At 40.9% G+C, this 14,979-nt stretch overlaps 1 protein-coding gene across 1 annotated transcript in view; it reads right to left on the reverse strand.

Moving 5' to 3' along the window:
• The window catches only part of tmem104 (transmembrane protein 104), a 72,035-nt gene that overhangs the window by 17,421 nt on the left and 39,635 nt on the right, over positions 1-14,979 (reverse strand). The window contains exon 10 of the mRNA XM_080009179.1: positions 1,376-1,469. Coding sequence (XP_079865305.1) covers positions 1,376-1,469 — 94 coding nt within the window. The remainder of the gene's footprint in view (positions 1-1,375; positions 1,470-14,979) is intronic.

Genomic DNA, 14,979 nt, shown 5'->3' on the forward strand with positions numbered 1-14,979 from the left:
TGACCGGTTTATATGAGCTGGCTTATGGCTGGGTTACATGAGTTTCGGGTGGAGGGTGCCGGGATTCAGTGGCGCTGTGATTTTGAAGAGTAGCTCCAGCGAGGAGGAGCGTGAGGAAGAGGGGGAGATGGAGAGGAAGGGGTGCCATTTCCCGCCACCGTGCCATGAGTGACGGTCCAATCAAAGCAGAGCCGGGCTGTCAGGTCTGTCAGTCTGACAGATGGAAGGAGACTGGACCCATAGACAGAGCGGGACGATGCCATGATGGACAGACACGAGCGCAGGAACGACGGGAGGATGAGGAGCAGAAGGAAGCGAGTGAGGGAGGGAGAAGATGAGTGTTGGCCAGGGGCAGAGAAGACTGAACAAAGAGGAGGCGGTGCGCAGGGAGAAGAAAAATGAGGCGGGCGGGAAGGACGATGTTGAGCCTGCCATGGGAGGAGTGTGTTGTTTTACGTAAAGAAAATTGATGTCACACATTATGCAAGAAAAACAAAAAATATAAAAAATGTAATAGTAGGGGAGGGCAAAACATGTACCATTCACTTAAAGGGGGCCTTTACTCAAATATCAAATACTACAAATAACCGGAACTGGTCTGAGACGGAAACTATACGACATCGTTTTGATCCTCAGAGGTCAAAATGCGAATATCTCGATAAGGCGGATTTATTAGGTCCAGCCCCCTACAGGTCAGAGCAACCCTCCCCACCGAACTATTTCAAACAGGAATTACGGCAGTATGTGATGTACGCTTGGTTTTTGAATCTCGATGTAGTGGAGATGGAAGCGAGCAAGCATTTCAAGAGTTAACTCCCGTCCAATTGACAAGGGGTCTACGATCCACTCACAACGTCCGTCCACAAGAACCCCACCCACCTTGAGCATTTTTTCAAAATAAATGAGGGAGGAAAGACATGAAACTTCCAGGTTTAAGGGCTGTTTAAAAATGGTAATGTTATTTTTGATATACATTTCTTGGCCACACCTACTTTCGAATGGATATAAACAGAGCGTATGTTTGCATGGGACTGATGGCATTTATTGTGTTATTGATTAAGTGTGCTGAATTGCTGATTGTCAGTTTCTATAACGCGTTGGCCCAAACAAATCATGGAAAGACTGACTGGCTGACTTAAGATGAGTGCTATGCTTAAAAGTATGACTTGTGATGTGTGCATTACTTTTTTTTTGAATTATTTTTATCAATTGCCTAGTATTTAAAAAAGTAAACAAAAGTTTAGTTGACAATTTCTTTGGGATAAGTTCCCACAACTCCTGAACTGGAATAGGCACCCAAAACTGCAACAGAGGTATATGTTGATTCAGATCTCTGATAAACACGGTGAGTTTAGATATGGAAGTGGGTCCTTACCGATCCAGCGCATGAGCGAGGTGAGGATTTGAAGGTATTTTGTCTTTTGGGCATTGAAGAAGGTGAAAGGACCCAACATTAGAGTAAAGGCACCCTGTAAGGAAGAGACAGAAAACATAATTAATGACACTAGTGATGAAAGATCTATCCTAGATCGATTCTCAAAATGAAATGATTGACATTTAATTTATGGATGATAGACGTAAAGTTTCTATTAATAGTTTGTAGTGAATGTGTTTAATCAATTTACATATTTGAATATCTTCATGTCATTTCAAAGATATAACTAGAAATACACCTGCATGCAAGTTTATGTGACTGAGCGTAGGTGTCATAGGAAACCGAACAAATGCAATAGCTCCTCAAACTAAATTGGATAAAACTGACAATATAAAAAAACATGGGTGATTTGGAAAAAAAAAAGGCATTATTATTATTACAATTCTTTTTTTAATCATATTGAACTATATAGAAAAACTGGCTCTAAAATTTCAGACCTTAGTAAGAAATGTTAAATTTAAGAATTCCGGCATCACGCTATGAGGACCTCTTAAATTGGTGGCAATACGTTAGCGTCATCTGATGATAAAGTACAAAAATAGAATCTAATATCACTCAACAACAGTTCTTTGTCCACCCGTATGTCAGAAAGTGGTTGTCTTTGGCGTTCTATACCATCATTTAAGACATTTAAGAACAATTTCAACAGACAGCAGAAAAATCCCGCAATTCTAAACATAGGCCAAATTCGAGAGAAAGTGACATTCCAAATCCTCTCAGACCACCACTCTGATTGCCTATCAGCCAATAGTTTCGACAAGAGCAGAAATCAGTGGCTCTGACTCAGCACTTAACTCAAATTTCATCTGCTTCCATCTGCCCTCTCTCCACTGATGCCTAAACCCTGCCACACACACACACAGATGAACATCACCTTCCTCTATCTCCTCTCCTCCATCCCATTCACTGTGACACTCTCAGGTCTTTGATTGGCAGCCCAGCTTAAGAGGCAGCCACTTCAGCTTGTCATCTAAAGAGCACACGGAACACAACGCCCAGCCCTGTCCACCACACACACACACACGCACGCACGCACGCACACACACACACACGCACACGCACACACACACACACACACACACACACACACACACACACACACACGCGCTTAAGTTTTATAGGATGACAGTAGGGATGTGCGGATATCTCACTGCCAATAGCTATTCCAAGTCTTAAACTTTAAGTACCGAACAATGCAGAGTAACTTACTCGATCCATTATTTTGATATTTTTTCTCCATGAGAGACATTCAGTATGCGTGTATACAGTCATGGCCAACGATATTCCAAGCAGGTGATTCTCCTTCAAAAACAAATGAATAGGTCTAATATTGTGCAATCTAATCTAACTAACGTCACTATGTGTACCACACGAAACATGGACATAAGAAAGAAAAGAGAATTATAAATTATGTGAGGAGGTCAGATAGAACATAGCAGCCTATGGACATGGACAATCTCAAGGCTACAAGTCCATCTCCAGAGATGTTCCACTGTCCACCACGCACGATGTTATCGAGAGGTTAAAGGCCCAGTAGCCAACCTCCCTGTGGCCACAAGTTGATCAAAGATTGCAGCGAGGGATTGTTTGAATTCAAATACAAATTATAACAGTTTCAACTCACACCATCCTGCGGCAAATTAATGAAAAGGGGTTCTACGGTAGAGAGCCCACGCAAGAAAACCTGTCCGGAGTTGGCAAACACACTTAAACGAGCCAAAATCCTTCTGCAGCATATGTGTAAAAGTTGAGCAATGGAAGCACTTAAGTTTGGACACTTAAAATAAATAAAATTATATACTCTATACTGTACTCAAGAGTGTAGACTTATGTTTGTAAATTTGGGACCAATAGAACATAATACATTACATAATACATGCATAAAAAATATACTTATACATGAAAAAAGCTCACTATTCTATTTTTGTTTCGGATATTGTGTAATATGACATGCTTTTTGACCAATAATTGATATCGGTAACACTTAATTCCGCTGACTGGAGAAGCTACTAGCTCCATTATTAAAGTTTTAGCAGCAGTCCTTTGGCAAAGTTCACCCTGAGCTCAAGCCTACTGTAAGTATAAATTTGCAATACCCATTAGAACTAATAAATTAGCTATTACGGGGAGAGGTGTATATGGAAAAGAAAGTTTAATTATTGGAGGATGGCTGACAGATGGCAGTATTATACCCCTGTACAGTCAAGATGAAGGGCAATATCCCAGCACCTCTGTTCTGGAGCAGTTTGAAAATCCATTTGGACTCATTAGTGTGTCACCAACTGCATGAAACCTCACAGTTTATGATAGAGTTTTATTATTTTTTTATATTCAATATATTCATTGAGGTCTTGGCCTGAACGAATGTGACAACTAATCATAATATTGCTTTGTCTAAATTTAAGATGTTATTCATTTGTTTAAGCTGAGGAAAAATGCATTTTAGAGGGAACACAGATATTGAGAATAAACTTACAGTATATACAATAAAAAAAAAATTGTCTCAAAGTTTCTTTAAGCATCGGAAGGTACTTTTAACAGCACTAAGAATATTTTTTCCAAAGGGCTTGACTGTAAAAGACCTGCATATATGTAGAATCTGGACTTGGAAGATTAATGTCCCCCTTTAAGATAAAGTCTGCACCCACAATACCACCCATGAATCAAAACCTCTCAAGTAGGGCCATATCCTCAAATGCCTCGAGGGCGGAATTCTGCACTCTGCCATAGCAACCACCACATACATCACTCAATATGCTTGTACTCCATCTCAAAATATGTGCGTTTATGGCGTTTGTGAGATCTCTGACTGGGCAACTCTAACAATGGGTCAGATTGTAAACGATACATGATCTTGGAAGTGAAACAACTATTGGCCAAGTGATCAATTCAGGTGAAAATGAGTCACAGCTAGGACAGTAGATATATCAATATTATAATTGGAGCCAAACCAATGCCAGATTTTTGGGTCTGATGTCGATCCCGATTTTAAAGAGTCCTAGCCCACCGATTACCAATGTTCTGACCTATATTTTGTCAAAAAGTGTTTGTTTTATGAATGTTTCTATATTTGAGAACATTTAACTTATAAGCAAACAAATAAAAATAAACACACAAAGAACTTTGCCAGATAAAAAGTGTAAAAGATGATACTTAATCCTTTTTTTTTGTCCAAGTGCCAGTGAACGCCTCATTTCCAAAACAAATTAGTTTACGAGATTCCCATGAACACAGCATCGCTTCCTGCTTGGAAAGCCGTGTCTAAACGCGTGTGTAATCAAACATGGATGGATTTATAATGCCTACTTGGATTTATGTGCATATTTTGGGGAGTGACTTAAAAGTAATGTCAAACAGACAAGTACAGGATAAGTAATAATATTTTTCTGTTTATAATACTTATTTAAAAATCGGGACACATCGACTGCATGACTGTCGATCCAGATGTGGTCAAAAAGTCAAATAATGGCCGATATATTGGCCAAACCAATATAATGTATGGGCTTGAGTGGTACAGTATTAAATTGTGATTAAAATGAAGCTATAGTCATCTAGGGATACATACTTTTGGACTCTAGGAGAAGACTCCAAAAGTTAAAAATTTCCAAACTTCGTATGATAAGAAGTATTTAAGAGGTGGAAAAATATTTGAGGGAGTTTTATTTCAAAACTAGATTATTGGTGTAATACATTTTACATTATCATATTGTAAAATGTGCTGGGCTACCAGTGGATTCTTTCAGCTGGGATAAAGTTAGGAGCGGATGTTGTGATATATTGATATTGTGTTGAATTCCTGATATGATGAACAGTGATGATAAATTCTTCGATTTAGCCCAGGTATTGTGGCATCACAGGGGAACATGAACCCCAGTCAGCATTGGAAGGGCAGCCCTGCACAAAGGCCAAAAGGGCTGACGGATGGGTATAGGAGGATGGGCACATAGGAGGAGTAGGGGAATATAATGCACAGTGCAGGGTGATAGAGGATGACTCAGACCAAAGGACTTGGCAGTGACTACCAGATTTAGGCCAAGTGAGAGCAGTGGCCTGGAGGGAGCCAGGCCTGGTTGAGGCACTGACAGCAGGCCTTCACACCTGAGCCGATAAAACTATCAGCGATGTACAAAGGTCTGTTTTCTCACAGTCGACATGGTGATGTTGCCTTTGTCCAAATGACAAAAAACATCCAGCCTAAACACACAATGCTAAATTCCCAAATTTGGGCTTTAGGGAAGATAAGTTTAAGAATAGATTAAAAAAAAAACGTGCACTGAGAAATATAATTTTAAACCAACGTTAAAAATGTCATAATAGAATGTGACTTAGCTGTAGTTCCATCTGTTGAGAGGCAAATTAACTGTCAATAAATGGCTCTTCTTCATGAGGTGGCTGTATATTTGAAGGCATTCAAAAGGTTCCTTCTTTTTATAATAATAAAAAACAAAACAAAAAAAAAAACAATAATCAAGACTTACTGGCACACCAAACTATCACTAATGGATTACTTTGCATTTAAAGGTTAATGCTAACTTGAATCTGTTCAGAATTAGAAATAGCGCACATAGGTCAGGCAATTATAGCATGTTGTTGTCTGGGAGACTTGCAGGGGATAAAAAAACAGAAAACATATGGAAAAAAAAAAAAAAAGATGAATATAACAGCAACTGATTCATAACTCAGAAACAGTGAATGGCACCTGGCTCCAATGCATTTATTCATTTAATACTACATCCAGGCCGTTCTGGCAATTTCATCTCACCTGGACCTGCAAACCGCATGCACACATTTTCTTTGTCATTTTAGTGTCCTCTGTTCAGAAGCCACTTACGCTTCACGCTTGGTTTAATATATGTATCAATAAAGAGGAAAAAATTCAGTCACTAAAAAAGCGTATCATGAATCCCTTCAGGATAGCAAGCAGTTTCTTTCCTGTTCTCTATGGTGGGTTGACACTTATTTTTTCTCTTCCACCTGAGTAGAAGAATCAACAAACATGAGCCCTTCACTTTTCATGGCAATGACATCCTTAAGCATCAGCCATTTCTCTACCTCAATAAGAGATAATTCTCTTGGCTTTAGTCCAACAAGCTGAGTCCAATCACACACTTGACTGAGACGCACTAAATGCTGAACGCTCATCAGAGATGAGAAACTGCAAAGGTGACCAAGGCGATACAAACACTTGGATTTATCCTTTTACCACTCCTTAGAGAGTACAGACACTGTGGACGCATCAGTGAACACCAAGTAATGAACTTCTATTAGGTACACAAAGGACGACACCAAGACCATAACTAATGCGACTCTTGCATAACGAACTTAAATTATTAAAAGAGCTACCCACTTCATCCTTAACAGACAGATGTGGAGGGAAAGTTGTTGATTGTATAACAGATATAAGTGAAATGTATAGTACAAAGCCTGTACACTGTAACCCCCCCATGAGCTGAGCCCAAAATAACAGTTTTTGCCTTATTAAAATCTTGGCTCATAGCGTTATCGTTTTTTATACTATAAATGAAGTGCTTCATATCCTAGCAATCATCGCAAGCTAAAGTATTCAGTAGTATTCAGTGGTTCCGCACAGTAAAAAAGTATGAGTATAAGTGTATAAGTATATGTAATATAGAAAGAAAATCGGATTACATTGAATCATATCCTTACCTGCCATTTCCAGTTATTAGAAAATTCCCCCGCTTCCTTTCCTGGGTACATTTTATTCACAATTGAAACACTTTGTTTTCTCATCATGTGGTTTGATTGGAAAGATGTCGAAATAGTTCATATTTTTAGTTGAGGTTGAATATAGTACAAACAGACTGAGTTATAAATAGTGCCGCAAATGTGACACCTCACACTGGTCTCATAAATTGAATTTACATCATCCAATTTGAGTTTGGTGAAACCACAATAGAACTGAGGGATTGTTGAAAAAAGTAGCAGGTGATGTGGACACACACAGACCTTTTTCCTATCCATCACAGTGGCAATGTTTTTGAGGCCTCTGCCACAGCCATTGTCGGTGCTTGAGGCGATCCTTAAACCATATAGACGTCTGAAAATAGGCCATGACCCAAATAATGCTGAAAGCTGAAAGAGCACAGTGCTTTTATAATCATGGCAGAGCCCAAGGGCCCGACTACCGGCACCCTCATCCTCTCCAAAACTTTCTCCTTCATACCTCTACACACCGCGCAAAATAGCATCTCGCACCAACCAGCCCACTCCAGACAGCAAGATTTTTAATGAAGTCCCCAGCCAAGCACACAGGCCGGCTACTGAACATGGTTAGGCAGATGAGCAAAGCCTCTTCAAAAATAATTAAAAAAACAAACGGTCGCGAATATCAAACGTGAACTCGCTTGACGTCATGTTACACAGGCCAGGTTGAATTCCAAATGTGGCCAAACGTGTCCTCGGTTTCCAGGATGCAGTAGTCGGTGGCTTGTGTGCCGTATAAAGATTCTTCTTCTTCTAACTGGATTGAAGCAGCTATCTCAGCATTCATTACGACAACAGCATTATGACAGAGGGGATCCCGACAAAATTTGTTCTTCCGGATACTGAACTCAAAAGGACTTATTTTCCAAGAGCCCAAAAGGTATTCTTGATCTTCTCCAAATATCCAGGATGCATTGGTTGGTGACTTGACTAATTGGATTGAACCGTATATCCTAGCATTTATGACTACAGTGGTTCTATGGCTGAGGGGATCCCAACAAAGTTTGTTCTTCCGGGGACTGAACTCGAAGCACCTATTTTTCAAGCGCATAAGCCCGTTCTTTAAGTACTGCCTATTGATAGATGGCAAAAGTCTTATAACTTTCATGAAGCTTTCAGAGTTCTCTGGGTTACGTCACAAATGTCTGATTTTGAGTTTCAGATTAATTGGGATTGGATAGGACGAGTGATCTCAATAATGGTGAAAATCCTGAATGACCCCTACGAGGACTGGAAACCCATTCTGCGTTTGTCAATCACTTTTTTCCAACAGAGGACCGCTTTCACCGTTTCGGATTTGAGGGGGGATGAGTGCAGAGAGCATGCAAGGGTATTTAATTGGCCTCAGCTTGCATTACTCCGAGCTCACAAGCCAATCAACTTGGTCTCATTAATTGCTGCATACATGAGCATATCTCTCGGGCCATGTGTTGCATAGACACTTCATCCATCACAGTTGGGCTACATAAGTTATCCCTGACGCTCAATTCCACTTCAGTAATTAATCAACAATTTCTGTTCAGTCCCGCTCTGTAGGGGCAGCCAAATAGCATCACCACACAGATGTCCATAGACTCTAGGAAATTACTGTAAGTGAATTCATAACGCAGAGAGCCATATGACCAATTGGGCCACCAAACCGTCCTGCATCATACCATCCAAAAAGACTTCAGGGCTTTGATGGTGAGGAGGCAAAGAGGGTTAATGACAAAACTCCCTGTGGTGCAGGCAGGGATCATATCGGTAGACCCCCCCCCCCAAATTATGAGATTACAGCCGTGGTGCCATGTGGAGGTCCAGCCTGGAGGCGAATAATCCACAACAATCACAAAACAGTCAATCAGGCATTACAATCTCCGATCCCGCGATCTCCCATAGTACCAGGTCCTCCTGGAATTTGCTTCTGATGGTAATCTTCATTTCAAATTGATTTTGGATGTCGACACTGCCGGGAGGTGTGTTACAGTAGAAATACGCATTGCCTTCTTTTATTTGATATATTACAAACTGCACAACTGATGGTTAAAAACAGTAAACCAATTAAGCAAACCAATGGTTAGTTTTTCCAGGGTGTTGCATTGGAGCTGAAAAGATGATGAAGACGCCAGTATTGTGACAAGGATGGCTGACCGTAGAAGGATGTTAAAGGGGACCTATTGTAAAAAAAATAAACCCTCACTTTTTGAGTGCTTGTGCACATATATTTGGGTCTCTGATGGGCCTACGAACACACAAACATAAAATGAGACAACCCAGTCGGTTTTTTTTGCGGGGTTCCCATGTCAGAAAACATGTATTTCAACAAGCCGTTCAGATTTGCAATCCCTTACATCACATGGTGCCTCAGTAGAATTAGAACAGCCCCCCCATCTGAGTAACTCCACCAACGGCTGGAGAAATAACATAGGAACTGCTCTCAGACAGGAAGAAAGAGGAATTAATACCAACTGTCCCTGACAAAACTGCAGAGGGAAATACTTTCTCAAAAAAATAAAAAGGTATATGTGGTATATGCGGCAGGTTGACTGTGTAGATCGCATGCAGCAGAACAGACGGAACAAACTTTAAAAAAAAGGCCTTGTAGATCTAATATAAGATTTCACTAATGGATGCCTAATTTCTCACCTCAAATTTGTTCAGAAACAGATTTTGCTGGACTGCTAAGGTGACAAGCTCACAGAACAGTTCCAGAGTGGGTGCGGGGAGCAGCAGCATTTTCATTGAAAGCGACACACACTCACTGAAACGGAGCGTCAGGAAAAAGGAGTTTTGAGGCATATTAGAATCTCTAGAATGCATAATCTGAGTGGTATTTTCAGCAAAAAACTTCAAAGACATGTTTGAGGGACCTTATAAACCTAAATTAACCTCTCTTGAAAAGACGCATACTATGTCCCCTTTAACTATTATTCAGTTCATTTGAAGTACTGAGAACTTGGTCACAGTGGAAATACAAACGTATTAAAATCTTCACCTATTTATAAATCTATAAATTATCAAACATGTTATAACGCTTTTTTTTTTTTTTAAATATTGATCAATGTGGACAATTATCAGTATATACCAGAGTTTCCTTTATCTGGTAATCACCAGTTTTTGACCGAGCAAATCTGTAAGTCCAACATATTTAAATCTCTCCGGTCATAATTTCCGGTAAAAATAATTCCTTCAAAACACAGTTTGAATTAGTGCTGTGAAATAAAACTATAACGATAATTATCACCATTTTTTTCCCTCAGTGGTATAAAATAGACTTTATCATTTCAATAAAAAATTCCGCAGATCTGTTCATCTCCGCGTTCGGCAAGTTGCAACAGAAAGCCAATCAGTTTGGACGATTTAAAGCGGAGCTTTCAGCTCTAACCAATCGCTTTTGTCTATAAGAAATAAGCCCCACCCCCTCTCTCATGGGCAGGTTGCGTTTGTAATGCTCCAAACGGTGCTGTTTCATTCGGGTTGTTCCTCCTTCACACTCTTTCCCAACACAGCTCTCTGAAGACATGCCTGCTTCAACCAGCAGCATTCATGCATCTCTCACACACACACACACACACACACACACACACACACACACACACACACACACACACACACACACACACACACACACACACACACACACACACACACACACACACAGAGAGAGAGAGAGTTCGGTATGTATCATGGTTTTGGGGCTACAGTAACGGCACAGCATCAAGCATCAACCATTTATATCCTATATACACTGTATACATCTCATCTCATCACCGTTCTCAGCCTCAGCTTCGTTCCCGCAGTCTGTCAGTATTCACTACACTAGCGTTCTCAATGGCCCTTACCCTGAAATAACACGGGTCCTCGTTTATCGACCAATTCGCTTAACGACCTGGTCCTCGGAACGGAACTCGGTCGCTAAGTGAGGAGTACCTGTAAACACCCTCAAAGAAAATATATCTACTGGCTTTCTTGGTGGGTGGCAGCCATTTTTCAGCAGCCAGCAAGACTGTCTTTCTGTAATTAACAAGCCACAGTGACAGATAGACAGGGACAAAGGGTGACGCGCACTAGAGTAACCGTCGTTCTCCCAGCTGGCCGGTGGTAACAAGCGGAGAAGGAGCTGTACAGTCGCTGGCGTGACAGGAGGAGCCTGACCCTCGGTGGGCAACATAGATTCAGCACTGATGGAGCAGGTCAACTTTTCACTGAGATCCGTCCAGCCTGATCACACCCTGGCCGTCTATCGCTGGGTTGCCACAGTCATCCTCAAATAATTTATTGTCAATGGGTGTAGGGGTACTTCTGCGAAAAAGATAGAAGTGGAAAAGACTGCCTGCTACAGAACGAACCACAATTGGCATTTCTTTAATGTAGGACTGTGCAGATTAAGTCAGATAAGACATGGACATTGGAAGTAGCCAGCACTGAGACACTAGACGTGCCCGAGTAGAATGGGACCAAAAATAGGGGATCTAGATTGTCCCCAAGTCCTGAAGAGTAGCTTTTGTTTCAACATGCAAAATTACATTAAAATAATAAGAAAGATTAAAGAAAGTATAGCATTTAAATAAATAGGTCAACTCGTTGCCTAAAGTGAATGATGAAAGACTTAAGATTATTCTGAACATGGTGGTATGTCTCACACACACACACACACACACACACACACACACACACACACACACACACACACACACACACACACACACACACACACACACACACACACACACACACACACACACACACACACACACACACACACACACACACACACACACACCAGCACAAAATAGGCCATGAAAGCCCGGGAGATATCTACAGACCCTTATGATGGTGTTACCAAGTCAATGAATTCATTGAGCAAACAGACCGTGTTATTTGGCTGGTGGTCGAAGTGTGTGTGTGTGTGTGTGTGTGTGTGTGTGTGTGTGTGTGTGTGTGTGTGTGTGTGTGTGTGTGTGTGTGTGTGTGTATGTATGTAAGAGGGGCTGCAAGGGGAAAAAGAATAACAGTGAAAGGAACAACAGTGCTGGAGAGAAGACCATGCCTGGGGCACTAGTCTGGCTCTTTTGCTTCTGTCAGGATGAGAGAACAGCTACCTTCAGCATCATTCATCACACATGCAAATTTAGGATGCAAATTTTAAGAAATTTCCTTGGTCGATTGTTGTCCACATTTAACAAATAATGAATGTTTCAATTATTTATGATAACACAAAATGAAGGTTTTATTCCTCAATGGAAAGTTAATTCAAACGGGATATATTCATAGTGGTAAGCCGTAATTATTTTGTTTAAAAAGTCTTGTATTTAACTTAAACGTATTTAGCTGGCACACAAGAAACTGCCATTCCCTGTATTAGCGCCTTTTGTGCTACGCAGTAGGTTTTTATTGTTGGTGGTCCACTTTACCCGGCAAGAATGCATTGACTGGGCAGCCGTTGTGAATTTGAGAAGCCATAGGAAGTGGTGGTCGGTAAACTGTCGCTACGAATGAACATTCAGGAAAAAAAAGAACAGCACCATGGGATGAAAAAATATGCCCACCACCTGAGTTGAAGTAAAAAATAAATAAATACATTTTAAATAAAGCTGAATCGTTCAGAAAATGCCATACTTTTATGAAAAGTGACGTTTTAGATCAAAAACAAGGGTAAATCTGGATGTAAACAAAATAATGTTTTGGTTTCAAAAATAAATCTAGGACTGTGTAATCCACTCAACACAGACAATATTGTTTTAAAATCCAAATAACATATTTGAAGAGGGTTGTTTTTTTTATATGCAAATTAGGTATGAATTCCCTGATATGCACTGGGAAACCTGATAGCTCACAAATGATTGTTTAGTTAAGAGATGATCACCATACTCAATTAATACTGGAACAAGCCATTGTGCGTGTTTGTCTGTGTGTACTTTTGCAGGTTTGTGAGCATATAAACAGTGCAGGTGTTCACTGCATAATGCGTGCATAATGAGTACAACGGAGTAGGGCTGGGAGGTATGTAAGAGATGGTCACCTATGAATTATTCACAATATTGATGTCATGAAATCTGCTAATACATTTCAAATCCAATGTTAAACAAGCAGTTTAAAGTGTATTATAGTGAAATCCTTGATATGATTTCTCATAATATTAGGCCCGGAATATTTTGATATTAAACGTTTTTAAATCATCAAACTAATATATAATCATTGGACATCCATTTCATACAGTAATAACATAACAGGATAGGACAGGATTTAAGACAAAAACATTGACTCACTGCCACTAGAGGTGGTTTGGGCGACAATGTCGCTGTAAGTTAGCCAAGCATAACTACATCCGATTTGTCCTTTGACAGGAGGCAACGCAGTCCTTCCAAGTATCTAACCCCTGATGGAAAAGGTGTGCCATGTAGAGCTGTCCTTGTTTTCAGTCCCCGATTTTCAAAGTATGAAAACAGGACAAACCTAAAATGTATCCAGTACTGAGAGAATGGCCATGAACCAGGGCAATCGCAGTCTCCAAAGAATGTGGTCTCGATTGCCCCACTGTACCACATGTTGCAGCTTGTTGCAAGGTAGTCGGCTGAAGCTGTGCTATCAATACCGAATGTCACTCCGCTTGACTCCCACTGGAGTCAAGGTTAAAAAGAAGTTTAAACAAGAGTTTTCCCTTAATGGCGGGACTAAATGTGTTTCTTATTATGTGAGGGGAGAAACAGGCCAAGTGCGTCTTTATTCAAGTCAAATCTGCAACGGCTAGTTTAGTTAGTGTGTTTGAATATCATAAACACACTCGTAAGTGTGTTTATGATATTCAGGAATCTCCGGGAGAAGCTCCACCGTATGTAATGTGTTCTTGGGAGCTGCACTGACATTTAGAAGGGGATGCTCTGAAATGAAGATGAGGTGTAAAAGCACTACAACAGTCCCAGACTCATCACTGTCAGACCTGCATCAACCTGTAGGCGCTTTGAAGAAGACCGATCGTGTACCTTCTTATACAAGTTAAGTTTTTGCGGAAAATACCACTCAGATTATGCAATCGAGCCGTTCTAAACATGCCTCTAAATCTATCGTGTTCCAGACGCTCTGTTTAAGTGGGAGGAGCCAGTTCCGTAGTTCCGTGAGCCAATGGGGTTTGAGCGTAACTCCGTTTTCCATTGGATTTAGTCTGTAAACTTTACCAATCAGTACATTCAAATCTGTTTCTGAACAAACTTGAGGCGAGAAATAAGCAATACAGTTGCTGAATCTTCACTCAAATTAGATCTACAAAGCCTCACTGAAAGGTTTCTTACGACTTTCACCGCGGTGGCCGGAGCAGTGCAGAGCTTGGAGCACCGCGGGATATGGCGGGGGCTGCTTGGGGTCTGCTTTGTATCATTCAATTACGCAAACGTTGGAAAATAAAATAAATGAAGTAAAAACATCTACGGTTTTGTTTGGAGAAACAAACCCCGGAGTGGATGGCACGCCGCAGCCTTCAGTAACCTAACGTGGAAACACACACACGCACACAGGAAGAAACAGACAGCGGTGTCTGGAGCAGCACGTCGCTTCGAGTGCAGCGGGATACGGCGGTGCTTGTTTTTTTTTTTTTTGTTTGTTTTTATTCAATTACGGAAACGTCAGAAAATAAAATACATACATTTCCGGTTTTGTTTGGAGAAACGGGAAGCTGATCGTGTGCCGCAGCCTACGGTACAGTCACAGGCAGGTTCGCGATGGGTAATATTGTCCGATGTGGTCGCCATATTGGGGCGCTCAAGATCCGCTGGTAAATACACGCAGTGTGCGCTGGGGAGTGCAGGTCCCTCCGCGGAGTCGACTGCGGCTCTCCCGGCTCCGAA

Source organism: Zeus faber, assembly GCF_960531495.2.
Source record: "Zeus faber genome assembly, chromosome: 11".
Lineage (NCBI taxonomy): Eukaryota > Metazoa > Chordata > Actinopteri > Zeiformes > Zeidae > Zeus > Zeus faber.